Source organism: Epargyreus clarus, unplaced genomic scaffold, assembly GCF_041222505.1.
Source record: "Epargyreus clarus isolate Ecla_fem2 unplaced genomic scaffold, WU_Ecla_fem_2.2 ptg000023l, whole genome shotgun sequence".
In the NCBI taxonomy this organism is placed as follows: Eukaryota; Metazoa; Arthropoda; class Insecta; order Lepidoptera; family Hesperiidae; genus Epargyreus; species Epargyreus clarus.
This window is the reverse complement of record NW_027332230.1, coordinates 8,950,110-8,965,639: the sequence shown is the minus strand read 5'-3', so window position 1 is coordinate 8,965,639 and position 15,530 is coordinate 8,950,110. Positions and strand designations below refer to the sequence as shown.

Here is a 15,530-nt window from a genome sequence, read left to right as displayed (position 1 = left end):
ACGATTCAAGTAAGGATTGCTTTAACAATAATCTTTAATACCTATTTAGACATGATCAAAATCTGAAACATAAACACCTTAAAATATTGATCTATTTTCTTTAAAACGTAATTACTTAACCCGTTTATGTATTTAAGACGGAACAAAATATGTACAATTGTACAAGCTTTTGTTCTTAGGTTGTAAAACATATGCATGGTTTTGAGATCATGCATGTGATCTGAGATCACGTACGTTCCAAGGCGTTAACGCCGTGAGCACGTGCCGCTAATTAATCGTCAGAGACCGATTAATTCACAGGTGATATGATCCGTGCCCCTAACCCCTACAAGTATAAGCTTCGTAGATTCACTATTTACTAAATTAGAAGATGCTTCAGAGGAATTGAGAAATATCTCGAAATGATTTTCCGTTGGGAAATTTAAAACAGTGTTGAAAGCATGAAAATTTCATGAAATGTTTACTTTTCAGCATTTTATTTAGCAGTGGGAATTATCATAAAACCATTAAGGTAATCTTTTGTGTAAATGCCACCGTTAGTAAATCTTCTAAGTAAATTGTTTTGCTATCCATCTACGAAACTAGACAAATATAATCAAATATTACTTTTAATTTTTATTTCGTAGTATGAATTCACTAACCGATTCATAAACCGATTATAATAACAATCTTGTGTATACACGAAACCGTTAGTAAATCCTGGAAGTGAATTGTTTCGCTATCCATCTGCGTGCCCTCGGATCATTTTTCTCGCGTCACGCGGAAAGTTTGCCGACATCCATAATGCAGGCGTTGTCGACGCGTCATCACGGCATATTGCGCAGGCCGAGAGCCGTTTTTCGCCGCAACGAAAGGGTTGCAGCATAGATTAATGGCCTCTCCGTTTGCCTTTCCTCACAACAAAATACCTTTACATTTTTTTAAACGTTACGAAAATTACCTCAGTCGCTTTACGTTAGCGGTAATTGTGAATCGATAAGTTATGAACGGCTGTATAAAAGTTATAAAAAGCTTTCAAGAGTGATGCGCAACATCAATATATTTTATATTTGCAAATAAACATGTGGGTAAATTTACGTAATGGCGGCAGTAAAAGGCGAATTTCCACGCCGGAGCAAAATTGTGCTATCGGCGGTACGTACTCATAAAAATGAGCGTAATAGAATGTCTGGCCTTATAATATCTTTTATAATCACTGGTTTAACTAAGCTTTATTATTTGCACAGTATTCGATCTTTTATGCCCTTTTTAAACTTTTTTTATTAAAATAACAAGTATCAATTTATAAAAGTGAATTAAAACTTAATTTCATTGGATAAAATACTTTCCTAATCTGTAATTATAATGTTTCCTGTATAACAACATAAATAATAATAAGCATCATACAATATCGCTTTATTTACTTTACAATTAATACTTTAATTCTTCATACCCGATCGACTGTTTTTTTCAGGCATCAGATAGAATAGGGTTTCTAATAAGATGTAACTTGTAAGGTATGTTAGATAGTAGGTAGTAGTAGGGGGGTAGTAAGATAGTCAACCAGCGTGCAAAACCATCTAACGAAGTGACCAACTCTAGTCGAATAATACTGGCTCTACCTTTCAAGTCTAGTCATTTTAGCAATTTATAGATTACCATAATTAAATAATCACTATACTTGTTACTTAGATATTTTAAAAATACACGTATTATCTTCTTTGTGTTAATATCGTACAACAATAAGACCATAGCAACTCAGAGCAGTCACATCCTCGCGACATAACATAACAATTTCTCATGACAAGTACGACATATCATATTATCCAACAAAAACTCAAGTGGAGTGTAGCCAGTAACTGTAACATTGTAGAGTTACGATCGCGGCCGCGGCGCAGCTCGACTGTGAGATATTGCCTTTTTTATGACCCACTCTACTATACTATACTTCTTGGGACAGAATAGATCACATGATACGATAAAATATTGCCCTCGTCCTCGTACCAAATCGAATTAACCCGTCCACTTGCATGCAAAGGCGACATGAGAATAGAAATGGTGATATTGGCTCGCAACCGAACTGCTCGTATTTACCCTCCCCGTTATGCGCAAAATCAAATCGAATCAAGTTATTGGTTTGAGGAATGTAGTGTGTATTCTCTTTTCGATATCGAAATATATTGTTCGGATATGTAGTTGTTCAATAAAGCAGTGTTAACTAATAATAACGTTAATATTGTTATGTTATGTGTAAAGATTTCCGTATCATATCTCTAATAATTCATTGTACCAACAATTCATAAAATACCAATAAATAGATTATTTGACAGAAATAATCCTTTAATTCCTAAGAAACGAACCTACTAACCTAAAGACTAATTTGGTACGCCCCACACGGACCTATACCTTACTATTACTACATTTCGTTCTTAAACCAGAGGATTCCATTCATATTTTTAATAGCAAAAAGTAGGTACTTATCACTATAATCGAACTAAAATACCACTACAATGAAATCTTAACTGATAAATCGTACAATTAACTAAACGCGAATATAATGAAAGTGATTGAGTTTTCTAGCAAAAACAAAATCTATGAAAGTTTCCAAAATCTTAAAGCACAACAAGCATTGTACCGTACACCTGTATTTGTATTGTACCTAATTGTACATTAATATCTTTAATTATCATTAGAATAAATGGTTTCTTCGCTAACCTAAATTAGTGTATAACTAGACAGCACACTCAACAAACAGTCTACACAAGCCGTGAATCAGAGCATTTAATATTACCTAACCCAGTAATTCTTGTAATTGTACTACAATTAATACGCAAACTTGTAATTAATTTCTGCGTGATTAACGGGTATAATCCGGGTTTACTCGAGATTACGTGCGCGGCGGAGGTGAGTTATTGTGTTGCATAGGCGACGGAGAGGGTGACTCGGGGCTCGGGGCTCGGGGCTCGGGGCGTCCACGTGGAGACGCCGCAAGACAGAACACGAGCTGGAGCTCCGCTGTCCTCCCCTTAAGATTCTCGCGGACGCCGCTGCCAATTAGGAACGCAATCGCTCACGCGGCGAGAACTCACCCCCGCACCCCCTCACCCCCGCCCCGCCCAAAGCACTACTCTTTGTTTCGTGACCGTCATCGCAGCCTCTCGTCCCGCCACTTGTTCGCCAAATGAAAACGATTTCACTTTGGCATTACGAACGGAGCAATAAGAAAGTTTGAGCAACGTTTTTCGCCGGACTTTTTGTTGTTGTTGGTACAAAGTTCATATTGTAACCCTATTAATAGTTTTAATTGATAATTGTGCCAATACCTTACCTTCTTAGTTTTATCAGTGATTCTATAAAAAAATACTAAATCACATAAAAGAAAGGTTACCCCTTTCTTTACAGGCTTACAAAGGTACTCGTAGTAATTTGAAGCTATCAAATTTAGCCTGGGGGCGATAACTCACCTGTGATGACGTCAATTATTCCTATTTGGGGTTGATTGTCCATAGCAGCAATTACCATTTAGCAACAGCTTGTATGTTATGTACATATACTAAGAAATACGTGATGAAACGAGTATATAATTGTAAAACGGTTTCGTAGACTACTGTAGGTTAATATCACGTTGATAAATTATTAAGGGTGTGTGCAATAGTGACAATTCACTATTTCAATTCCATCTAAAATATTGTTTTACGAAAAATAAATTATAAAAATGAAAAATGTAATTCATCCAATTTAATATAACTTAGACAATGAATTTAACATGTCCATGAATTTGAAAATACGATATTTTTTTTTAAGTTTCTTCACGATTATTGTCAATAATCTAGTCAAATTTACGATTTTAGATTACGACTTCTACTCCGTAACGAAACACCTTGTAAAGTGGTGGTAAATATATTGACATTCAAAAAGAGTTATGTATCCTTAGTATGAGTTTTTACTGTATGGATCAGAACTGATTGGAAATGTATGGGAAATACGTAAACGAATACAAAAACAATATTTTTTGTATAAACGTAAAAACTCATACTAAGGGTATTTACTGTAAAGAATACTTTGAATGAAATATTTTTAATTTGACTTACTTGGAAACTGCCAAAAGGATCTGAACAAAACTATTAAGTTAAGTAAAAACAATATTTATACATATTCGTAATTATAATAAAACAGTAGCGGTTACTTAGAAAAGTAACTGAAGGGTTCTATGGCTCCTATACAACACAGGAAATTCTAGATAAGGATACCATAAAACAGTTGTCTAAACTTCATCCTTCCTCTTCAAACAATTTTTACAGCGAATAAAGTATGATTCAGAGGTTTAGTAGGTTTAACTGTGATAGAATACGGCTGTGGCTTTGTTTGAAAGGTCAGATGCATTTATTATTATTATATTACACTAGCAGAGCCGAAAAACTTTGTACCGCCTCAAAATCTATTTATCGAATTTATTTCATATAAAATATAGCCTATGTTACTCGTGGATAATGTAGCTTGCGAATGGCGAAAGAATTTTTAAAATTGGTCCAGTAGTTTTTGAACCTATTCATTACAACCAAACAAACAAACAAGGTTTTCCTCTTTATAATATTAGTATAGATATAGATAAATCCTTAGGGATAGCATCGTAATTATAATAGACTTTAGGAATTTGAGTTGATAACGGATGCCCAAGGAACCAGCGAACCAAAATATACTAGCGTATTTTATTAGGCAGAAATAGTGACAGTGGGCCTCCGCCATAGATTAGTAAAGATACTTCGCCGCCTTGAAATTGAATGAAGCCACAAACGGCTTATTATCGTAAGTTCTTTTTTTGAATTTTTGACAAATAAACACATTTTTAGAGACAATTTACGAATAAATAACTAATGCTGCGTAATTTACATGAATTTACATAATAAATAAATAATTATTTTGAATATTTTAGGGATATTTTAGCACGGAGACGTGGCAAAACTTTTTTACGCAAGTATTTCAATTCTCAAAACTGGGTACATTTTCTTGTTAGGAGCGAGTAATCTTTACTAATCTATGGCCTCCGCAATCAATTTACGAAGGGTCTACTACAAAATAATTAAGGCCAAAGTTATTTTTATTTAAGAATAGGTATTTGATGTTAGTTATCATTAACACGAACCGTTATTCTTATTGATAAAGTATAGCTGTTATGTGATATGAAATGTTTGTTTATTTATTTATTGCCGAATAGTTAAAACATAATGTAGAAAGTTGTGGGTACTTTTAAGGAGAACGAATTAAGGAATATTTTCATTAACACGCTTCTTCTTCTTCTTTTGTTTTGTCAATGGCAATCGATTAAATAGATATTATGTAAAACTAACGACTAATATCGGTCTCATTATGCTAAGCGCTTTTAAACCCAGGAGTAATCCCTTGATGACTCTCATTGACCTCTTGTAACGCGCTTGTTCAAATTAATAATTAGTAGTTTTCTGCTCTTAGGAAGTTCACACACTTGACTTTGATAAGTAAAGACGGATTGTAGACATTGGGACACAATTTGAGGAAACCTATAGAATTATTTCAAAAATAGTATTTTTTTATTTAACACATCACACATCACATCCATAGATTAGTAAAGATTACTCACTCCTAACAAGAAAATGTACCCAGTTTTGAGAATTGAAATAGTTGCGTAAAAAAGTTTTGCCACATCTCCGTGCTAAAATGTCCCTAAAATATTTGAAAAAAAAATTTTTTTATTATGTAAATTACGCAGTATTAGTTATTTATTCGTAAATTTTCTCTAAAAATGTTTTTATTGTCAAGAATTCAAAAAAAGAACTTACTAATAAGCCGTTTGTGGCTTCATTCAATTTCAACGCGGCGAAGTATCTTTACTAATCTATGATCACATCATTAAAAATGTAACACAGTGATCCATCACTTAGTGTATGTGAATGTCTAGAAAAAATAGTTTAGTTAAAATGAGTAGTGAATGCATCTCTTGATAATTCGAATGATGCAAATCCAGATATATCTATATACCTGCCTGCATCTTGGTAACCTTCCCCAAAGACAGCGATAGTGATAATTTTTTATGGTAGTGTTTTTTTATATTTTTATTATTCCTTTTTGTATATACAGGGTATCCCGTAAGTATCACGACAAACTTGGGGAGAACATAGGTTAGTAGTAATGATAGTATTTGACAGAAAAAATAAACACTGCATCATCCAATTTGTACACGCAGTTAACGAAAGAAGATGAAGAGGGCTGAATTAAAAAAAAATATATAAAAATCTATAGTGCAAAAACGGTGACACTTTTACTAAGGTTTTTTTTTCTCACCCTAACCTATGTTCTCCCCAAGTTTGTCGTGGTACTTACAGGGCACCCTGTATATATACGTTTTATAAATAAGTTTTTTATTCGTATATCGTTTAATTTGTTTTAATTGAATTAGTGATTAATTTAATGTTCTATTTGTATACAGATATATACAAGAATCCGCAGATATGCTCACGTAATGTATATTTTAATTATTATTAAAAAAATACGACCCGGATAATTTCGTACCACCTAAAATGATTATAGGCAATTTATTTAAATCACAAATTAAGTTTCGTCTATATTAAATGCTTGATATTTTTAAATAATTTGTTTTAATAAAAATAATATTAGATGTCTACCAAACCAATCAAAACATGCACTTAAGGCATTTATCATTTTTAAAACATAATAAGAGTTTCTTGTATCGCTGGTCACATGTTGTCGCGGACTTTTCTATAAACCTTTTTATGATGAACAAATCTATTTTATGTATTAGTATAGATAAGTTAAAAAACAATTAACTGAAAAGAAATAAACAAATATTACATTTATTACATATATATTGTAATAATTAATAAATGAAATATTTGTTTTTTATTGTTTTGATAATAATTTTTTATATTTAATGTTCCTGATATAATAATATGCTAGGTAAGTAATAACGCACAGAACTTGTAGCTAAAGTTGACTATTGTATCAATTGTTAGTTTTTGCATAGGTAAAATAAAATCGCAATCAAATTATATTTATGAGTAGTTCGAAGTTATGTAAATATTATATATAAAATTCTCGTGACACAATGTTAGTTACCGTACTCCTCCGAAACGGCTTTACCGATTTTCACCAAATTTTATATTCATATTCAGTAGGTCTGAGAATCGGCTACTATGTATTTTTCATACCCCTAAGTGATAAGGGTTATTCACCCTTAACATTTTTTTATTCATATGGCAACACAACGTTTGCCGGGTCAGCTAGAAGTTATATAAAATTGTAAAATGTTCTAAAATTATATAAGCAATATATCTAAAAGCCATATTCCCATATTTTAGAACAAAAATATTTTTCACTATATTTTAAAGAACGATATAACGGGTGATAAAACCCCATATATAACACCTCTATCCTCCTAAATTCATTGCTTTTTAATATTATAGAAGTAGCAAACAGGCAGGTCAACTGATCTTAAGTGGCTACTACGGCTCGTGGGTATCTTTAAACAACCCAATAAAATCAAATTTCTACCTAGAGCACCAACACTATAGATACGCTGCTACCCCTGAGGACTTAATTAACATCGGATTGATCATTACACGAATTTGCCTCGAATGGATGCGGCCAATGTGACTTAAATATTTTCGGTGTCTAGGTAACTTCGCTTGTGATCGTTCATATCACAGCATATACAGGTGTAAAAGCAAAATTTTGATATTCCTGCTTGATTCACTTGTGAACAATAAAAAAACCTTTGTAACAGCTTCACTTGTAGGTGGTAGAATCCTTTGTGATCAACTCCGGCGGCACCACCGCTACACCTATTTTTATCATATAACAGCAATGTTAAGCGCTTCTGTGTTCTGGTTTAAAGGGTGTGGTAAGGGAGACATACTTTTCCGACGCGTTCCAGCTTAGTCCTCAAGGTAACGGCGCATCTGTGGCCGACCTCAGATAGGAATATCTAATTCTTTTTGGGTTTGATTCCAGATGTCCATGGGCGGCAGAAGCCACTTACCATCAGGTGGACTGCATGCTCGTCTGCTAATCCTATATTATAAAAAAAATTGCGTAACAGAGGACTGAGAACTTAATTGGAGTACCTTGGATAAGCCCCCTTAAACACCACTTAAACTTACTTTTATAAGGCAGAATGAGATGTGGCGGTGTAGTCCCCGGAATCAAACCAAAAAGAAACCAATTTAATTTCAAAAAAGTCGAAGTGAATTACTTGTTTCTTTAATCAATCTATGATTTTATGACTGAATAGTTAAATTTCAGTTTGCAGTGTCAATGAATTCATCATTTACTGACTAAGTCCTACCATTTACCTTTTTTTTATGTGTTAATAATTTCAATTCGAATCTAAAAGTCACAGACCCAAATAGAGCAAGTTACCAACACTTTAAAGATTAAATATTAAGTGCACTGTACATTTATGCACTTTTTTTTTTTTTTTTTTTTTTTTTTTTTTTTTTTTCTTTTCGAGGGGGAAACCTTCAAAAGGTACCCGGTGCCGTGGGAGCGACACGGGGTTATGTGGGACTTTTACCGCACTAAAACCCCCCCGGTGGCCGTCCTCGGCGCTGCGTAGAGGACTCCGGGATCTCCAAAGGAACGCGACCGGAGTCCTCTCAGCGCACTGCCCCGTCGGGCTCCGCCCAGGTGACTTTGTGTCACCACACCGTCTGGTGTATACGACGGAATGCGACCACACATACCGTCGTCCTTCCCGGGGTCGCTAGCCGGGCGGTTCGAGCTCCCACTCTTGCCGCCCGTAACCCCGAAAGCCCCTTTTAGTCGCCTCTTACGACAGGCAGGGGATACCGTAGCCCTATTCTGGTCCCGGAACTACAGGGACACCGCGCCTGGGGCGTTACGTACGCCCGCGGCGACTCCTCCTTCTCCTCCGAGCGGGTTCAGCGCGCTCCCTAGCTCGTTCGGCGTCTTCCTTTGCAGACATTACGTCATTGCAGAAGGTGATCATGCCGTCCCAGGCTTCGCTACGCTGAACCATCGCCCCGATGATGGCCGATGGAGAGAGATCCGGTCCCACTTTTTCGACGAGGATCCGCCGCTGAGACTCCCACGCTGGACAGTGCTGCAGCGTGTGCTGTGCAGAATCCTCATCGCACCCACAATGATGGCACTGGGCCGTCTGCTCCCTCCTTATCCTATTCAGATACTCACCGAAACAGCCATGTCCGGTGAGCATCTGAGTCAAGCGGTAGGTCACACGACCTTTGCTTCTCAGCCAAGCCCTGAAGTTCGGCAGGATTGCGTCGACCACCCGTTGGCGTATGTTGTGTGGTTCCAGGAGCCGATTACGCCAGCACCTCAGAGCGCGCCACCTGGCTCTCCTACGAAGCGCTGCGACCGTCTCTTCGCTGAAGGGTTCAGCCCTCTGGCGGAGGACGCGGATCTTATGGAAGACCCGTGCGTCCATATCCGCCAGAATGTCCAGAGGCGGAAGCCGCCCCAGGACTGTCGCCGCCTCATACGATATGGTACGATACCCACGGGCGACTCTGATAGCGATCATACGTTGCGCGGAATTTAATTTCCGCGCACGGCGCTGGCAGGCAGACAATCTGTCCGACCATACCGGCGCCCCGTAGAGCGCAATCGAGCGTATCACACCCGCGTAGAGGCGGCGGACTTCCTCCCTTGGTCCCCCGAGATTTGGCAGCAGTCTGTGCAAGGCACCCGCTACCTTATGAATCCGGGGGACGAGACGGTCGAAGTGCTCGTCGAAGCACCAGCGGTCGTCCAGTGTAAGGCCAAGATACTTCATGTACCTGCCTATCCGGACGTCCGCTTCACCGACGCGCACTGAAGTTTCAGCTGACTCGACTCTTCGCCCACGGCCATGGAACCACATAGCCTCGGTCTTCTGGGACGCAACCCGTAGGCCCAACCCGTGGATCTTCGCTATGACGCGTGCCACCCCGAGCTCTGCTAGCCGAACCGTTCTACAAAAAGACACCCCTTCTGCAAGAACGAGAGTGTCATCGGCGTAGCAGACGATGCTCACTCCTTGTGGGAGCACCGTTCTCAGCACTGCGTCATATGCGATATTCCACAGTAGTGGGCCCAGTACCGAACCCTGCGGCACCCCGCGCACGACGTTCCTTCCGCGAACGCTCCCATAGCGGCCTGGGAAGCGGATACGCCTGTCTGACAAGTAGGTCTTAAGAACCTCCCGCAAGTATGAAGGCACTTCATGGACAGACAGGCCCTCCATGATCGCACTCCAGGGTAGAGAGTTAAAAGCGTTGACAATGTCAAGGCTGACTGCCAAAACTACTCTACCCTGAGATATGGCCCGCTCTGAGAGCGTTCGGACTCGAAGGATGGCGTCCATCGTCGAACGCTGCCGCCGGAAACCGAACTGGTTTTTAGACAGGTCTGGACCATGGCATGCTAGGTGTTGGCTAATTCGAGAGGAAATAATCCTCTCGAATAGCTTGCCTGCCTCATCCAATAGGCAAATGGGTCTATATGCTGATGGGGAGTCTCGAGGCTTGCCCAACTTGTGCACCAGCACTAGCTTCGCCCGCCTCCAAACTGAAGGAAACCGTCCATAACGGAAGCAGGCGGTAAACAGCTTTTGCAGCCTCCCCCCCAGCACTGTCAGCGCTAAGACCCATGCCTGACCTGGGATTCCATCCGGCCCCGGGGCAGTGTTTCGCCTTGCCATGCGCTTAATGGCAGTATCAAGCTCGCATTCGGTGACCGCCAAGTCATCTGACCAATCAGAGCTATCCGGCGACGCGGCGGGAGGACCCGTTTCGCCAGTGGTTCCTGAAAACAGGCTGTCCACCACTGTGTCCACGAAATGCGGGTCGAGAGTTTCCGTGAGTGGAGGCACCCATGGACGTAACTTGCCGAGAACCATCCTGTACGGGCGTCCCCATGGGTCTCGGTCTAGTCCCTCCACAAGCGCGCTCCAGTTCCGGGCCTTGCTTTCGGCGATTGCGCCCTGAAGCAATGTTGTTGCAGCCCGGTACTCCACGTACTTCTCCTCCCATTCCGCAACGCCAGCAGACCGTCGCCGTCGAGCCCGAGTGTACTGGCGTCTAGCACGTAGGCAGGCCGCACGCAGCCGTGCGATGTGCTCTGACCACCAGTACACAGGGCGCCTCCAGCCAGGTCTGACACGCGGCATCGCGGTATCGCAGATAGCCGTCATGTCATCCCTGAGCCGGATCGCCTCCCCCTCGGGATCAAGTTGGTCAACCCCCTCTGCAGCGCGAGTCCAGTCCGCGACGTGAGCAGCAGCAACAAGTAGGTCTCGATTAAGACGATTTCGTGCCCATCGACGCGGACGGTCGTTCGTCCGGCGGCCATCAGCAGCCGGAAGCTGCAACACTACATCCAATATTATGTGGCGATGGTCGGACAGCGTGACAAGGTCTTCGGCTACCCTCCAGCCCGTCACCATACGCTCGGCAGAAAGAGTCGCCCACGAGAGGTCTACGACCGACTCTCCCTGCCAACGCACGCACGTACTGACCGAACCACGATTCAGCAGACGTAGGTCGAGCCCGGCTGCCCACTCGAGTGTTGCCTCTCCCCTGGCGCTGTCGCGCCTGTTTCCCCAGACCCTTGAATGTGCGTTAAAATCGCCAAGGACAATTACAGGACGGGGAAAACAGAACCGAACACAGCGTGCCAGTTGGTCGAGGAACGTCTCGTACGCCGCCAAACTGCAATTGGGGGAGACATAACACCCCAATACTGCAATGGGACCCCACTCCACCGCGACTATACCCCGCTCAGAGTGGAGTCTGGAGCAAGGAGGATCTCCTTCACCACCCGCCCAGTACACGGCGACGGTCTGCGCGTCGTCTCCGACCCACCGCGGATGCTCCGGAACTCTATAGGGCTCCGCCACTACTGCCAAAGAAACCGAACAGTCAGCGAGGCATTGCTGGAGCAAATCCTGCGCCCCGCGACAGTGGTTTAAGTTCCCCTGGAGGACTTTAAGTGACGGAGACCTATCCATTAGGAGTCCATCGCTTCCGCTGGTGGACAATGGGACGAAGCGCTGGGACGCGCAGGCCCATCTGTCCTTGACGAGTCAGTCGTCGCGACCGTTAGCTCGTTTCTTCCGCTGCCTCGTTTTTTACGTTTCGGAGGCGTGCATCTCTTGCTACCAAGGCGGTGGTCGGCTGGAAGACCAAAGTCCGCGCATAGAGCACATTTCGGTGACTGTGCTCCGCATTGGCTCGCCCTGTGACCGGGCTCGCCACATACGTAGCACAGTGCGCTCCTATCCTTGGTGCTGGTACACTGGTGCCTTGCATGCCCCGTCTCAAGACAGCGGAAGCATTGTAGTGTCCTGGAGGGCAGGATCTCCACTCTCGCGGACACCCATCCGACAAGGAGTCGCTTTGCGGCGGCCAGCTTACGGATGGTCGTAAGGGGGCAGCGCACCCATGCCGTCCCCAAAGCCGAGGGCCTTCGCCTGATCTCTCCGACTCTCACTTCGGTGGCGATACATCCACATGCCATGGCGATGGCATTTGCGACGTCCTGCTGGGTGACGGAGTCGTCCAAATCCATCACCCGCGCCTCGCCCTGCTTAGTGGGTCTCGCCACCTTAACACCCATTTCGCCGACGGCGTCTTGCAGCTTCCCCGCAAGTGCATCGGCTTTTCCAGCACAGTCTTCGCCGGCCACCTCGAGCAGCAGGCCACCGTTGAGGGCTTTCTTTTGCCGCAACTCTGCTATACCCAGGTCTGCCAGCTTGATGTGCCCTTTCGCGGTATTCATCACCTCTGCATAGGTGACATTCAACCCTTCGGGCACCGTGACGGAGACTGCCGCCGACTTCGGGACTCGCGGAAGCCTCTGTTTGGCTGCCCTCCTCCTAGTGGGCTGACCCGCTTTGGTTGTCTGAGCCGCTGGTACTTGGGCAACTTTTGCGCAAGGACGCCGTTGAGAGGCACTCTTAATTCGCCCACGACTCGGAGATTGCCTCCGCGCGGGCTCCGCTTGAGCCAGAAGCGACCGTCGCTCCTTTGCCCTGGCCTTACGCCCCACCACGGTTGCCCAAGTCCCTCCTTCTGCAGCCGGGGCTGGTGCTACCGGAGACCGCATTGGCGCCGCAGCCACTGGGGCACGCGCGGTTGCATTGAGTGAGGCCCTTTGCCCTAGGGGAGGCCGGATTGCTCTTCCGGGGAACAGCTCGTCCCTAAAGGAGGCTAACTTTTTATCCATCATGGACCCGATCCGGTCCATCAGAGCATCCTCCGTATTTTCGACCCTCTTCGGTTCAGTCCGGGGTGGTTCAGATCTAGTTGGCCTTTTTTCACGGCGTAGCTCGGTCACTTCCGTCGTGAGAGCCTCCACCTTCCCGTGCAGGTCAGCGAGCTGAGAACGCAGTGTGGCGTTCTCCTTTTCCAATTGGGTAGTGGTTGCCCGCTGCACCACTTCCGACGCTGCTGCCTGCACGTTGCGTACAGCCAGACGAATGGCTCGCACCAAATCCCCTTTCATGTTGCGGGATTTATCAGCGATCTTCTCGATAACTTCTAGGTTCTCGATAATGCAAGAACCTAAGTCATCCGTCGGCTGCCCGTTCATGTCCCGGCCTAATTCCTCGGCACTCGGGAGGGAAGCCTTCGACCTGATCTGGGAGGCTGGAAGCGGGGGCTCCAAAAAATCTCCGGCCTTATCCTTGAGATCTGCCGTCTTCCGCTTCGGTCGTTCGCTTTCACTACCGCCATTTGTTGGCAGTGCTCTCTTGCGGGCCTTTGATGTAGCTATGGACTGCGTGGACATAGCTGACTGTACAGAGCAGTCCGAGAAATCACCCCCGTCCGACGAAGCAGCGGGTGTGGGTGCCCTGTTTCTGGTGTTTCGCACCTTCCTTGTTACCGCTTTTAAGGCGGGCGTCTTTTCCGTCTCGTTAGGAACATATTCGGAGTCCGTTGTGTGTATGCTGTGGTCGCGTTTACGGAGGTCGGCGGGCTGCCGACCTACGAGGCAGTTGTTGCCCCCTCCAGAGTACGTGGGGCTGCCCTCCACCGAAGCAGAGGGGTGGGATTCTCCCTCTCGGGTACCCACCTGGAGACCGTTTTCACAACTAGCCTTTTTCATCTTTTCTTTTTTTTACAGGGGTGAGATCCCCTGTGGGCCACTCTTAGTCTGGTCCTTCACCCTTCGCCTTTCGGTATGAGTAACTCTGCCGTATAGCCTCGGGGATCATTAGGACACTCAAGCCCCCCTACCACGACAAGGTGGCAGCCCGTTCAGGGGGGACATTTATGCACCTGTCACCATAACAACGTTCTGGCATATTACATTTGAATGAGTTACTAAACACCAATGAACAGGAGATCCCGTTTTGCTCCTCCTTAGTCCTCATAATTATTTTTAGTAGCTGAAATCGTTGATAAATATTCTAGTTTTACAAACTATTATAGGTGGACAAATTAAAGTAATAGTGTTAGAGTAATAAATAGTTAGGTTATTTGTATACGTGCTCTGATATTACTTTCCGAGCAATTAGATAAAATCATTTAACGCTAATTTACTCACGACTACAAATGAATCTGAAACTTTAACACAATCTTCTAGGGTAGGTATAATACAATGAAGAACTGTTTTGATCGATTTTATATATTACAATGGATATAAATAGTAAAATCAATTAAAAGTATCGATATTATTTTTAGCATAAAAACGCCTGCTACGATCATGCTACGGCCGCCGCGTAGGCCGTAGCACACGCAACGATGCTACAGGAAATGCTACGGTTATAACATCCTTAAAACTACTTTACAGAGAAAATAAGTTTTCGCTCCGTTATTGGCAACTGTTTTGCTTTTTTCCCCTATTGGTAAGATTTAGTACTGATTACTAACAGTTAAAAGGTATTTTTGTGTTTGTTTACAAAAAATCGTCGATTTAAGGCTGTATCCAAATGCCGAAACTATGAATTATAAAAATATTGATGTTTTGAAACATTTTATATATAGAAGTTACAAGTATAACACTTGAATCCGATGTCACGTCGCCGTCAGCTGTGTGGAGGTAAACAAACAAAGTACTTACGTTGTAAATTCATAGCCGGTGGAAATATGTGATGATTTCTCATGGCAGCGTCCTGGGGCCGCGCGCACTGCGGCGGCGGCGGCTGGTAGCGCATGCCCTGGTACCGGTACGCCGCCTGCGACATCTGCCCACACGACGCCAGCTCGCCCCATGACAGCTCGCCGCCGCCGGAGCCCAGGCAGCCGCCCTCGAACCCACTACCAGCGCCACTCAAGTAACCGTACTCCATGGCCCTTGTTTTAGCTATCTAACCGACTCACTCCCTGTCATGTGCTCAAACCGGTTGGGTTGTGATTTTTCAAAAATTCCAAAAATCCCGTGGAGGAAGCGCCGCGCCACGCGGGGCGCGTGCGTCTCGTGCCGGAGGCCGCCGCGCGAGGGTTCACAGCCGCATAATTAGATGAGCCGCGAGTATATCGAATTATGCCGATTACAGACGGTATCGGTTCGCTGCGATAGTTTTTGCCAGCGTG

The 15,530-nt window shown here is 43.7% G+C and overlaps 1 protein-coding gene across 1 annotated transcript in view; it reads right to left on the bottom strand.

Moving 5' to 3' along the window:
• Nucleotides 1–15,286, bottom strand: part of LOC140751800 (uncharacterized) — a 50,632-nt gene extending 35,346 nt beyond the window's left edge. Inside the window, exon 1 of the mRNA XM_073085843.1 lies at nucleotides 15,058–15,286. Coding sequence (XP_072941944.1) covers nucleotides 15,058–15,286 — 229 coding nt within the window. The remainder of the gene's footprint in view (nucleotides 1–15,057) is intronic.
• Nucleotides 15,287–15,530: the final 244 nt, after the last annotated feature.